The 14,570-nt window shown below is 36.7% G+C and overlaps 1 protein-coding gene across 5 annotated transcripts in view; it reads left to right on the top strand.

The window, feature by feature from the left end:
• Nucleotides 1-14,570, top strand: part of TBC1D5 (TBC1 domain family member 5) — a 318,604-nt gene that overhangs the window by 262,502 nt on the left and 41,532 nt on the right. For all 5 annotated transcript variants that reach the window (XM_032183435.1, XM_032183438.1, XM_032183436.1 and 2 more), the window contains 2 exons: nt 298-578; nt 10,778-10,941. In XM_032183435.1, the coding sequence (XP_032039326.1) occupies nt 298-578; nt 10,778-10,941 (445 nt within the window). The remainder of the gene's footprint in view (nt 1-297; nt 579-10,777; nt 10,942-14,570) is intronic.

The following is a 14,570-nucleotide window of genomic DNA, read 5'->3' as shown; positions in this document are numbered from 1 at the left end:
ATTTAAGAAGACAATTTAAGAAAAGTCATGCAAAATTATTTGTTTAGGTTTAGTTTGCATTTTTCAGGAAGAAAGGACCAAAAGACTTTGACCACTACTGGTTAGGAAAAACATGCACCATGTTATCCCTATGGTTCCTGTGTATGTTCCAGTGTGACTGTGATAAAACATGTTCTTTGTATTGCTCAAGTCTTGTTGGTGTTTTTTTTTCCCCCATTTTGAAAAACAATGCATGCATGCATTACTGTGTCTGAACTGTTGGCAAGGGTGTGGTGATTTCTTTTTTTCTCTTTCCAGCGCCAGTGCTAAGGCTGCTCCACTGAACATCAACAAAGTCTCCAACAGCTTGCTGAATTTTGGCCGAAAGCTGATTGCTCCAGCTATGGCTTCAGGTAGTGCTGTGGGCCCTCCAGCCAGTGGGGGCAGCTTTCCTGCACCTGCAGTGGCCATCCGCAGCACAGCAGAAGCCCCCCAGTACCACCACCACCACCACCATCAGCAGCAGCACCACCACCACCACCAGGCGCAGCAGCAGAGAATGATGAAATCCGAAAGCATGCCAGTTCAGCTGGGAAAAGGTAACGCTGAAACACGCGACAATGCGATCACAGAAGGAAGTGTTGTCATGTGCCTCAAGGACTGAAGAAAGTCCTTTTACTGATTTTCGATCAATGGGTTCACATCTGGAGGAAACAAAAAAGACAGGATTTTGTTAAGCAGGATGTTTGCAGTGTAATGTAGAATTAGACATTATGTCAAGAGTGCACAGATACTATAGGAAGTTTTGAACCTTTGAAAAAACAGCAAGTTACACAAAACATACCAGCAAACTTCACTGTTGCCGTAGGCATTATCTATCTTGCTATATGTTAATTTTGCAGTCTTTTAAATGCAATGTTTTTTTGACTGTAAGACTAATTTCATATAGGTATTTTTTCAGGTTATTGGCACAAATCCCATGCATAACAATATTAGCCAAATATGACCGCAGGATGTTAGATTAATTACGGAGTAATTCTTAATAAACAAAATCTTATTCCCTCTAGAATGTGTGGAGCTTACTTGAGAAGTTATTTGAACAGTTACATGTATTTTCCTTATCGTAATTCATGATGGCCCTCTGCACTTTTTCTATTTAATAAATCCTTTTCCTGGAGCCTTTTTTTTTTTAACATTTTTGAAGGACAGTTTATTTGAACAACAAAGTCAGCGAGCTCAGTTTTGGTCTTTGCAAGGAGTATGCCGTATCTGCTGCTTCTAGCAACTCTTCCTAAGTAATGGTTGAAAGTGTGAGGGCTGGTCAAGGTGCTGGTTGCACTGAACCATTGCATAGTATTACATAATGTTTTTCACAAGATTTGAAAGCCTAAGAGAAAGGAAATGACACTTCCATAGCTCAGATCGATGGTTCTTTCTCTTTCCCGTGGCACCTTTGCGGTCCAAAGTTAGTCCTTGCATGACACACCTCTTCCCCAGGAGATACTGAGTGAGCAGAATTCAGTGGTACATCTTCTTCTCACGAAGCAAAGAGATGGATGTAATTCTTTAAGGGTCACTACAGCTGCTTGGCACAATCCAGATTTGTAGCTTCCCTCAGAATCCTAGAACCTCCAAAATGGCTCCAGCAAAGGTTTTACAGTCCCCAGGACTGTGCAAATGTGAAACCAAAATGCAGTAATTTCTTGCTGTACAGTAGCCTCATTTGGTTTGTATTTATAATTGTCTTTTATAGTCCTTTGTGAATCCTTGATGTAAATCCTGCTTAAGTCAATGGAAGTAAAATTAGGTCTAAAAGGAAATTATTTCCACAGCTCTGGACAGGTTCTTCTATTTGCTTTTTAAAAAAAGTTCCATAGTTCCATTATCCTATGCCTGATTTTATAGCTTCTGGGTTGAAAAGTGATTTTCTTTTCCTTGTTTAATGTGAAAAAATCTGTAAGCGCCTTCTGTAGGTGGAATCTGTCGTAGCTTATCAAGGATGGCCCTGTTTATGCTCCAATAAGTTAACAAATTTGAGGCGTAGTCCGGAAACACACCTGACACTTTCCATATAACAATCAGAATAAAAACTGTGGTTGGGCTTTGGTGATTGTCATGCACAAGCTGTGCACATATTTCTGCATCAACACTATATTTGCTACAACTTTTGCAGACATAATTTAAAGGCAACAAAATGTAAATATACCTTCTTTAATCAATTGAGATGACAATGAGTTTTATTTTGTGTGTTAGTGCCATGTTTGTTGTTCCAGATCTATACAGTTATCAGTATGTTGCCTGTAGTTGGATAGAATTTTTGAACGATAGCAGCTAACTACTTTTGCAAGCACTGTAATTTATATTTTTTAAGAGATGCCTAAATGGCACATAATGTCATCTCCACCCTGTCTTAAAAGTGAGTCTTTTAAGTTCTTTGCAAGAAGACAGTATCATCACCTTAAGAAAGTTCTGGTGGGTCTGCAGCGGATGAGAGCACTTCCTGGCAGGTCTGAACAAAGTGCTTCAGGGGCTAGGGATATAGGACATAAACAGACATATCCAGAGAAACTCTTATTCCACTTATTCTGTTTGTACTGAACTCCTTAGCTTTAAGTGCCTTTTGATTTTGTGTGCTGGCTTTTACTGAGCTCTGGCTTCTGCTCTAGCTTTTGGGTTTCTAAAAGCTGCTTGGTATGGTTTGTAACTGACAAGCTGTATCTAACTGTCTAATGTTCCTGTTCTTCACTGTGTTTTCAGCTTTCCTTAACCTCCTGGAGCTGGGTTATTTAGCTGAGATAGACAGAGGCATGCACTTTACATTTGAGTTGATAGTCATTTGCACTTCCAATTGATCTACTACTCACAGATGTTTAGTTGGACAATATACCCAAAGAATGAAATGCTGTACATCTGACAGGGATCAAGTCAGTAACAGAAGCTATACATTTTTCTCATCTCATATTAGTCCTTTCAGCTTTTAAATGTTCAAGTAGTGTTGATAATTTAAATTAACATGTAGGATGCTGTAAGTTTGAAGAGATTAAATTCAGTGCCTTTGTATGAAGTGTGAAGAAGTCATTGGTAACAAAATGTCTTGAAGGACTGGCAAAATAATCCTATCCCAGCTTTAACAGCTCTGCTTTAGCACAGTTAGCACTCGTGTCACAAACCAGCAGCAGTGGCAGGTGTCACTCATGCATCCACCTCAAGGGGTGGCAATTGCTGTGCTGTGAGGGGTGGTTGTTTTATATCATCAGAAGGAATTGTTTTTCTTTCGAAAGTTTTTGCACTTGCTGAATTTCCTTAAAAAATGCATAAAATTTAGAGAATGTACATGGAAAAACAGCAGGCATACTTTAAAAAAAAAAAAAACATAATTGCAAGCCTGAAATTCCAGATGAGTCTTCAACATTACAAATCACAGTTGAACAAAGTATCCAGACACCTAATTGGAAAATCAGTTCCTCCTAATAATATATTAATCCCATTCAGCCTGTCCTCGGCACAGAAGAATGGGTATCATTACTGATTACTTATGCAAGGTAGCCTGCTAATACAAAAAGGATTAAAATAGTCTTTTGATCCTTTTTGATCTTTCACAATGAAAGAATTGATTGGCACAAATGTTACATTTAAATCTAGAGTTCATTGGATTGTCAAGTTGAGTTTGTGGTCTTGAAAGACAAAAATACTGAAAAAAATCTGGAAGAAAAAAAAAAAGAAAGCAGAATTGTTGCCTTTGCATTTAACCAGATTCTTGAGCATTCAGAAACTGCATAATCTTTGATTACCAAATGCCAGTGTGTTGCCAGAAAAAAAGCATTTCTCTTTCACTTCTTCCCTGATAGTGCATTATACAGTTTTCCTTCTAGGTCCTTTCTCAATGAAACCCAAAAGGATTTTTGATTTGAATGCCACTTTATCACAAGGACACATTAGAACACCAGTTTGAAGAGGAAGTTCTGCCAAAACTCTGATCAGCTATTTAAAGTGTTTCCAGGCTTCTGTTTATTTGTATGAGTTGATGCTTCTGAGGCATTTGTTGTAGCAGGAATAGAGTTTCCACAGTCACCTAATATGCCCTAACGAAATTATCTCTGTATGTAGAATTAGTTAGGAACTATGCCTAGAATATGAGTATGCTTTTTCTGAAGGAAAAAGAAGTTGTCCTTACTGACAGCAGAACTAAAAACATGTGAAAATAATAAGATACTCACTTAAAATGTTTTTATCCTTAAAGAAAAAAAAAAAAAAAAAAAGTATATATTGTATGTAAATATTCTTAGGTAATTATGAAATTTTCTTGACAGCATGAACATGATACTCCCAAACTAGCAGAATGGCAGAAGTGCCAGAAACGAGACATTTTTGGCTGTTTGTTGTAGACAGTTCAGACTGTGAACACTGCTGAAACCACTGCTTTTTTCCATGTGCATGGAAGCAGCGTGTATGTAAAAGGCCAGCTATTAAAACTTCCCATTCACCTTTGCCTCAACTCAGGAGGCTCTCTTGCAGTATATATCCCGTTCACGCCGGGGTCTCGCTGCTGAACAAAGCAAGAAGTTGAAGGTCTCTATTTGGGTGAACTGCGTGTGCTCGGGAACCCTTCTAACGTGTCTGTTTGTCCACCAGGCGAGGCGGCCAGGGGCAGCGATGCCACGCGGCCTGCTCCTGTGCAGAACCCCCCAGCCCACCCAGGTACAGTTGCCGTGACAACGGCGAGTGGTTTTGTGCCTTCAGCATCACCATGGGGCTGCCAAGGGACCCCTGCGGGTTTTCTTCATCTGTGGCGTCTCCATTCCCCCTGTTCATTGCCATTGTCCATCCACCAAGCGGCACTGTTGTGTAGAAGGAAAAAAAAAAAAAGCAGCTTTGCTTCATCCCTCCCTGACTGCTGTGTATGGCTCTGCGGTCACATTCCCGTACGCCAGCATCTGTCCTCGTTGAAAGTCTGCACTTGCCTTGTAGTTTTTAGTCCATTTCACACTTCAACGTGTGGGGCGATTTGACCATCAACCTCCCGTTTAGTCACATAACTTCCCTGTTGTTGTGTTTGGGGCAGGTATTTTGAGTCGGACATCAGCATTAATGCTTTTAATTAAAGAGAAGCTTGCCTGCCTCGCTCTGCAATAAGCATACACATTTGTGTGATGAGTTGGTTCGCATAAATTTCAGAAGTGCTGGAAGTCTTTGTTCCCATTTCATTGTAGGGGGGGAAAAAAAAGGAATCTAATTTATCTGAAGTTTAAAAGTTCTATAAAACTCATGTCATTCTTTTTGCAGATTTTAATACTCTACATCCTGACTATGGCAAATAGAGAGTAATAGATGAGAGATCTGAATGGTTTTGAATTATAGATTGTGCCTTGCTTCTGTTCTCTTTGGTATCTTTGTCCTTCACTCTCCTTGTAACTGTGGTAGCTATTCTTTCCTCTGTAAGGGCCAAATAGAGAGTGAGACATTGGTTTTGTATGTCATCTGTGCATGTCTCCTTTGATTTTTCCTATATTCTCCTATAGTTATGGAGGTAGAGCCCTCCAAAGATCATGGTTATCTCCCTTACAACTAAACTCAAACTTCGTAAGACTTGCAATTCACTTTTCTTTCATTATAAGTCTTCTCCACACCTTTTGTCATCTTCTTTCCACTTCATTGGAGATCCTTATTATAGATCACATTATTTTTGAACTTCCCACCTTCTTCTCAAGACATTGCACATCTCCACCCTCTGACCTGCTGACAACACCAACAGTTCAGTCCCTTTTCCCACTACCTCATCTGTCTATTTTTCAAATGGTTTTGAAACAGAGCATTTGTAAAGCTAGTGTTGGCCCCAGTAATCTTTAGCAACAGGCAAGTAGAGAGTTAGAAGCCAGCACATGGAGGTCACACTGCTCCCTTTCGTCTCAGAAGGGTATGTATTTTTAGTGCATGAAGCCCAGTGCATCATTACTGTGAACTATTTATGGATTTTTGTGTGCATATATATATTTTTAAGATATCCTTATGTGTTCTGACTACTGTTAACATCAGTAGCTCTTTCTGTGTTCCTCTTAAGCATCTATTTGATTTCCATTCTTATGGTTTCTTCAGTGTGATTCATACAGGCTTTAGGATTTTCTGGTATGTGTTTAGGTGGTCAGAGAGGTGGCTTCTATCTGATCTATTAAGGAGGCATAATGTATTTATCAGAGATTGATAGAATGAGCAGAAGAAATTTAGTCTTGGTTAAGTGATGCTCTTGGGTTGCTCACTGAGCTGATGAAGAAGAATGAGATGTGCTTGGTTAGTTGGTAAATGTAGATTGTTGTATCACTTTGTATGTTTTGCTTGTGTGTTGGGGGTAAGAATTCTGCTCTGTTTTTACTTGCCTTTTTTTACTGAAGAATATTCCAGTATTGGAAACTCTCTCGAATGATCCTGAGCTATTGAGTGAGGAGAATGTTTCACACTGCTGGTTAAGAAACATGCTGAATCAATGAGACAAACTACAGAAAAGATGCAAATGTCATTTTGTGTTTAATCTGCCTGAGACCCTGAAATCTCAGCATTGGTGTTATATTGTATTTTCAGTCTTACAAGAGGGTTGTTAATGCCTCAAAAATTGATGCATGCATAATACATCTGACAGACTTCAGAAGCATTGTGGTGACTTCAGTCAACTGTTCGTGCAGTAGCTTTACTAAACTAACCATGTTGGGAGCATCGCAGGTAGCTTTCTTTATACAGTAGGGAAAATATGTTTGGTTGGTGTGAATTGTCTTACAGCTTTCTTCTTATTTCCAGCTGTAAAATTGATTATTCCTTTGGATATCAGAAAAACCTGTTACAGTACAGGAACTCTCCTTTATGACTTTCAACAAGCACACTCTAATTCTTCATATGTGTTTGTCTTGCATAATTACTAATCTCATCCCCTAAATATCTCATTGTTGTTCATATGGTTGGGGTCAGCATAAAAATATAAGTTTCCTGATGATAATTTTCTCAAATTTGCTTACTCACGCAGCAGGGTCAGATCACAGAATCACAGAATCACAGAATTGTCTAGGTTGGAAGAGACCTCAAGATCATCGAGTCCAACCTCTGACCTAACACTAACAAGTCCTCCACTAAACCATATCACTAAGTTCAACATCTAAACGTCTTTTAAAGACCTCCAGGGATGGTGACTCCGCCACTTCCCTGATGCTACTGATTAGAATCCCAAGCTTTCTTCTTACCTTCCATTTGGTATAAAAAGTACTTCTGTTTTAGTGTATCTCCATCTTAGTTTCATTACATCTTGTGTTGCTTTTATTTTTCATCTTTATTATATTTTACGGTCCATAATAACCTGATTATTCAAAGCTCTTGGTGCTGTTTGAGCAAATTTCCTTTTACAACAGTTGTATTGTTCTCTCCACAAAATCCCAGCTATACATATTTCTTCTCTTGTTTGGTTATGCAAGTAGGTATATATTCTAGTCCTCCAAACTGTGATCCATCTTTTCAACTGTAGCTGTTTAGTAAGCAAAGTGTTTGCCACAGAGATACTTCTCTTTCCTTTTTTTTACTTCTCTTGTCTTTTCAAATTTTCTTTTTTCTTTACTTCTCTTTTATTTCTCTTTCCTTCTCTTGTCTTTTCAACTTCCTATTGTATTTTGGAACTTTTTTTTTTTTTTAAGAACAAAAAATAGAAAAAAATATATTATGAAGCATTTTTCCCCTCATTTTACCGAGCTGTATTATATCATATGCATGGATTCATCAAATATATATAAAGCATCCCTCTACCAATGTTACCTGTGAAACTTTACTACATAATCTGTTTATTGTTGATGACATGAGCTAAGCATCATGAAGTGGAGATGTTTGTGAAATACATACATTGTTCTTTGTTTAACCTTTTTTGTTTTTAATCTTCAACCTATGTGGAAATTATCTTCTTACTAGGATGATAAAGAAAGCCCGTTTGGTCTAATTTATATGTAAAAGAATATTTTTTCATTGTTGTTCATTTTGTACATCTTACATCATAGTTTTTTTTTTGTTTTGTTTTGTTTTTTTTGTATAGCATTTATATTGGTTACTTTGGCTTATCTGTGTGATTTTCTTTTATATATGCTTTACTTGCTAAAATGTGCTGTCTCACCTGTGCCAAAACTATTTTTGTTTTACCTAATGTAAAACCACACTTACATTGTAAATTGCCAGTAAGAAATGCATGAAAAGTCTTTTTCTTACATAAAGGCAACTGTAAGGATAATGGTGTTGCCAAGTGACATGATTTTATCCTAAAATTAGAAATCTTCTTAAAACTACCTTGTGACTGAATTAGTTCTGCTGTTTGCCATGCAGTGTTTTGTCCTTTTCCACCACTAGAATTATTTACAGAATTGGAGATTCATGTTCATCTAGTTAGTGCATATCCCATCTCACTATAAAATTTGAAAGCAAAAGTTACGTGAGCTCTTGCAGACTCCATTTCCTGCACCTGAAGGAAGCTGTTGAGACTGAGGGGTACATGATACGTGACTAGAGAATGATGGTACATGACTTTCTGAGAAGCAGCAGAAAAATGCAGTTCAATTAACTAGGTGGGAAGGGGAGAATAGATAATGGAAAAACTTGTAACAAGGAAGTCACAGAAGTACAATAAGCAAAGTGAAGGGGTCCAAAGAAGAGGAAGAGGTGGCAGAGCAGTGTCCATAGGAGTGTGAGAAGCAGGACATACAGTGTAGGACAGTCATCAGAGAGAAGAGCAAAATAATGCTGTTGAAAATGAAGGAAAAACTAGGAAACAGTTCGTATGCCGTTTTTCTTCCAGTAAGCTTTAGGAATATTAAACTCATATTCTTTCCTGGTTTTTGTCCTTTTTGGTCCATTTTGTGATGTGGTATCTTATTTTCTTTGCTAGTGCAATCTGTTAGTCTTTTTGCTAAGGTGACATTTTAAATGGATCTGTATTTATTCCCTGTAGAAAATGTGAATTGCTGTTTTTGTGTGGCTGTGGCTGTGCAATATATGCCATGTAGGTCAACTGCCACAGAGAATTTGGCTTGGGCTTTGTCTCCACCCTGCAGGTGGCCGTGGCCAAGCGTGACAGTGCTGATTTGCACACCACTTTGAGGACAGTTACTGTTCTAGATCTTAAATGACTGAATATTAAGATGGTTCTGTAAGAGTAGTTCCTGCTAGCTGTTTCCCTTTATATAAGATGTTTGAACTCAACATACGTGGTACCTTCTGCACCTAAAGATGAATTTCTTTGTTTTCTACAGCCTTTTCTGTCTCTATTTGCTTTTGTTTCTTTGTCTTTTAGTTTTCTTACATTCCTCTAGAAACATGGGGGAAGACCACAGTGTAGTCTACGAAGGATAGACTAACTCATTCCAGAAAAGGAATTACAGTTTTGTATTTTTAGAATTGGTATTGGATCCACAATGACAAGAAGTGTACAAAAAGGTATATTAAGTGCTTTGGAAGGCCTGTGCAATAATATGTGGCATATCTGAGAGTAAAACTGGTTGGAGCAGAAGCAGTTTAGAACAAAGAAGGAAGAACCTCTGGCATCTGCAAGGCAGGCGGTTTGGAGTTTGATTATGGTCTTGCAGAGGAGTTGAAGTTGCACTTGTAACATCTGGATGATTTAGTTTCAGTGGACCATTCTTAAGGCTATAAAAAGTAGCATGAAAAGCATGAGCACACACAAAAAAAAAAAAAAAAAAAGGAAAGGAAAAGAAAAGGGAGAAGCTAAACAATTTTTTCAGTCAGAATAACTGACAAAACAGGAAAAGGGAAGAATTCTAGGCCTGAGTTTTATATGGTTTTGTTGTTTGTTTTCAGAATGGCAAATTCTGTACTTGTGCTGTGTCACGCTGGATTGACTTCCTCAGATAATTGAAAGTTGTGGTTTTTTTTGAAAACTAGCATCTGTCCTAATGCAACATTTTCATAATGAAAGTTAATGAAAACTGACATATATATTGTTTTTTCTTCTGGAGCTGTTCAAATAAAAAGTTATGTTAAATATTTCAAAACCCTCTGCAGGCTTCAACTGGAAGAAACGGTTCTTGTCAAAGACTGTCTCATTACATACTGTGTCATGGTAAAAAGCTCAGGCAGGTGTGACCTCACCATGAAAGTAGACAATACTAGATTCTTTAGAAAAGATGCATGAACTAGTAGTAATGAAATATTTCAATTTCATCAAAATCTGTTAGGTGAAGATGGCCTTAAAATTTGAGGCATGAGAACTTACATTCTGTCTCTAAGTCAAGTTATTGTTCCCTGTTGTAAGTCTAGATACTGTCATCTACATATTAAATGTCAAACCCATTCTTAGAATCTGATGTTCTTATTTTGTTTTGTCAAGTTTTAGAGCGCATTTGGTGAGGAAAAAATGATTTCATTTGCAGTGTTGATGACATGAGATTTATTTATTTTTATTATGAGATGCACTTCTTGTTCATTATGCAGCAGAGAGAAGCTTCTCAGTCTATAGATGTATATACTGGGTATTTATATATATATATTATATAGCATATATATATGTATATATACTATATAATGTGCATTTGTGTATATATACCTATATATGCACTAAGATTTGTATTTTTCTTTCATACAAAAGTCGAGTTCTGTGTATGTCAAAATAGTTCTTCAATCTCAGTGCATGCTAACACACTTCAACATTTCATTCTGTGTTGAGCTATCCATGGATCTCAGTGAATATCAATTAAGACAAGGAAGTATTTACAGGGAAAAGAAACAACATACTGATTAATTCTCCTCTTACTTTACACTTGTTTTGCAGGCCAGACTTCAAAAAACATCAGTTCATCTCCAAGCATAGAGAGCTTGCCTGGAGGACGTGAATTTACAGGATCTCCACCTTTGTCTGCATCAAAAAAGGATTCATTTTTCAGTACAATCTCCCGTTCTCGTTCCCAAAGCAAGACTATGAGCAGAAAAGAGTCTGTGAGTTCTTTAACTTTTTAAACTATTTTAATGTCACACTGCATTACTTGTTAGAGCCAATCATTTCTCTCATTCATTAAGCACTTGTACTTGAAAATGTTTCCCTCAGCTCAAATTAACAGCAAAAGCAGAAATAAGCTATTTAAACTGTTTCTGTTGAGTAACATCTCCATTATGGATTCCATCCCATAATCCTACTTGAGCTGAAACTGTGAAAGTGCCTCATTCCTCTGAGAAAGAGGAAAGAACTCCTGTAAGTTACTTTGCTTTGTTAGACTTTTGGTTTAACCCTGAAGTTAATAAACAGTTCAGTGGGGAGCGTGAATGCTCAGCAGATCCAAACATGTCCATCTGTTATCCCTGAAATTCTTTAATACATACGAGATTTCCCAGTGTCTGTAGCATCTGTAGTCTGTAGTCACAGTTTTATTTCTCACACAGCCCTGACCTTCCTTTTGGCCACAAGACATTTTTTATTTAAACAGAATATTTTCATCCAAGAAAAGCAGGTTGAATTAATCATAGGTGTGTTCCAAAGAAATTCTCATCCAGTCAGTGATATTTTAGGAGCGCTAATTTAGTAAATCTCATATGCCTTGGAGCAGGAGGATTCTTGTTTATTTTACATAACCGTTCCCCATTGGCTTTCTGCTGATCAGAACCCAGCTAGCATAGACTGAAAAAGTTGTATTTTTTGCGAGATGAAAGCAGTTTTTTTTCTCTTCCATTTTTATCAATGTATATTCATATAACTTCCCTTTGATTTCAATAAAAATGAATTGTAATAGCAATATTCCTATAGTGCAGCATTCTTCAGGTATTCAGAAATCTTAGAAGCAGAGCTAAATTCAGTGCAAAAATTAATCTGAATATCTCATCATTTTTGTCCTTAAGCAGCAGAAACGTTATTAATAGTCACATTTTATTTTCAATTTGATACTTACAATGTTTTAATGAAATGCATAACTTTGCACAACTTTTTTTTCAGTTTTTATTCACTAAAAAAAAGGTTTAATTCTTGTTCTGCATTCTTCTTTGATACCTAAAGAAAAATTGTGCATTGTAGTTAGTTAAAAAGAAGCCTTAATTTTGGGTTGTATTCATTTAAGATACATCAGAATGAATTTAAAGCTAAAACCAACTCAATATCTTTCTGCTTGTCCTCAAGAGTTGAAGAAAAATGAATATACCAATATTACAATTCTCCTTTTATTCAGTTTAACAAGATCTAAATCCAAATTTTGTTTACAACTTTTATCCCAGGCAGGACTTAGGTTTTTTTGCACTTAAGTAGAGTTTAAGAATAATTCCTCCTCAGTTTTCTTATAGGAGACATAGAAGAATTTTTCATGATAACACTCAGAGTCAATTAGAGTCTATTAATGACCAATATATTTTCAGGTTAATAATTTCCCTTATTAGTGAACTTTTATTAATCTTTATCAAGGATTTTGAACAAAGGTGCTAATTGGAACACATTTGTAGTCCTTATGATAATTTTCAACAGTTTGGTGGTCATGATAATCTAAGATGAGCATTGATTTTTAAAGACATTGTTTGAACTGTGATAAACTTTACATTGTAGCTTTGAATGACTGAATGGCTAGGAAAGGTTTTAGGCTATCAAAATCTGTGTCTCCTTGTGTTTGTTTCTGACTGACTTTTGATATAGGAAAAAAAAAATAAATTATAGCAGCTCTGAGAAGAGAAGTTTTGTTTAAGTCTGTACTTTAATTCCTTAAGATTATGTTGTAGTTTTTATTTTCCTGTAAATTTCATGATCTCTAGTGTTCTATTTAAAGAAAACCCCAAAGAGTTCATCCTAACCTCCAGAAACAGTTGCAGCAGAATTCTCCAGTCTTATGATTGCTTCCTTTATAGCTGTTTTATAAAGGAAAATAATAATAATAATAATAATAATAATAATAATAATAATAATAATAATAATAATAATAATAATAATTCATTCTATTTATAAAAACTGAACTGTTTTACATTTTTACATTTGTCTCTAGTAATCATAGAGATTGTATTACTAAGCATTGTGGAAATTACTTTTGTTGGAACATGGCCATGCATCTATCACTTTTTATAAAGATGCTTTTAAAAGCAGTCATTCTGTGTGTAATGGATGAAGGAGAATCCATTTCCCCTTCATCTTTGTAATTCTAATTAATGTCCTTCTCAAGGAAAAAGTAGGAATGGAATGCATACATAAAAATATGTCCTTCAACATGGAATTAAAAAAGGTGATTCCCACATACCAGAGGACATTCCTGTGGCATTGTCAAAGGATGAATGGGAATGTCATCATCACCTGTATCACAGGTCCAGTTCTGGACTCCCCCATATAAGAGAAATATAGACACACTGGAGGTTGTCCAACAAAGGGCCACAAAGGTGATGAAGGGACTGGAGTACTGCGTGGGTGACCAAGCACTGGAACAGGTTGCCCAGAGATGTTAAGTCTTCCTCATTGGAGATATTCAAAAGCTACATCGACATGGTCCTGTGCAACCAGCAGCAGATGGCCCTGTGTGGGTTAGACCAGCTGACCTCCAGAGGTCCCTTCCAACCTCAACCATTCAGTGATTTTGTGACAGGATAAAATGGAATGAGACTTGTCTAAATTCTTTCTTTCCTAAAGTCTGTCCAACGAGTTGGACTTTCTTTGGAAGAGTTATAATCATGATACTTAACTTGATTCATTGCCTCCAGGAACAGGATGTCTCCATTTCTCTTATTAAGGACTTAATAAGATATTAACATTTGTGTTATATTTAGTCTTCTGGATTTTTTTTTCTTCTCAAATCCAAAGATCAATTGAATGACATTTTTACTGCTGTTGACAGAAACAGATGTCCCCAGCTTTATTTAGTTAAGGAAGTGAATATATAGCCTCAGGGCTGAATGCACAATATCAGATCATATTTTGGCAACCGATGGCAGCCTGATGTTATTCACATTATTACTGAGAAGCATTAAGCTGTGTGCTAATGCGAGACCCTCCAAAAGTGTTTGAAAGTGTGTTTTGTTTTTTTTTGTGCTCAGCAGTGAAATACCTCTCTTCCTCCTTACTGCTTTCTGATAGGTTGCAATTTCTGGAGCCTCCTGACCATAAATAAGAATAGGAACATAGTAATTTATAATACAGTTCAGTGCCCATTATCTTCTGGCTGGGTCAGTCTAGCTGGAATAAAGCTCCAGAAAATTTCCACTCATAGCCTGCTTGCTGCCCCCTCACTTTCATCAGAGTTGGGAGACTGGGTACATTTGTGGGCCATTTATTTGTGATTATGTTATATTCACTACTCCAGCAAACAGCACGGACAGTCTCTTTTCATCAAACAGCAAAGCTGATTAGACCTTGCTTTTGTCAAATATGGTTGGCTGGTCTCGGTTTCTGGTAGAAAGTTTTGTAAATTGCTTTCAGCCATAGAGATGGGCCAGAGAGGGAACTTCAAGTCAAAAACTGCAACTGTTTTATAGAGATATTTTTAACCAAAAAGAAGATTTTCATTTAGATAAACTGTATATTTTAATAATTTCTAAATTAAAGGTCTCAAGTTAACAAAAATCAAATGATACCTTTGAAAAATGTGTTAATTAAAGAATTCCAAAGAAGGACA

Source organism: Aythya fuligula, chromosome 2 (assembly GCF_009819795.1).
Source record: "Aythya fuligula isolate bAytFul2 chromosome 2, bAytFul2.pri, whole genome shotgun sequence".
Taxonomy (NCBI): Eukaryota; Metazoa; Chordata; class Aves; order Anseriformes; family Anatidae; genus Aythya; species Aythya fuligula.
The sequence above is the reverse complement of the archived record's forward strand: the minus strand, read 5'-3'. Positions and strand labels throughout refer to the sequence as shown.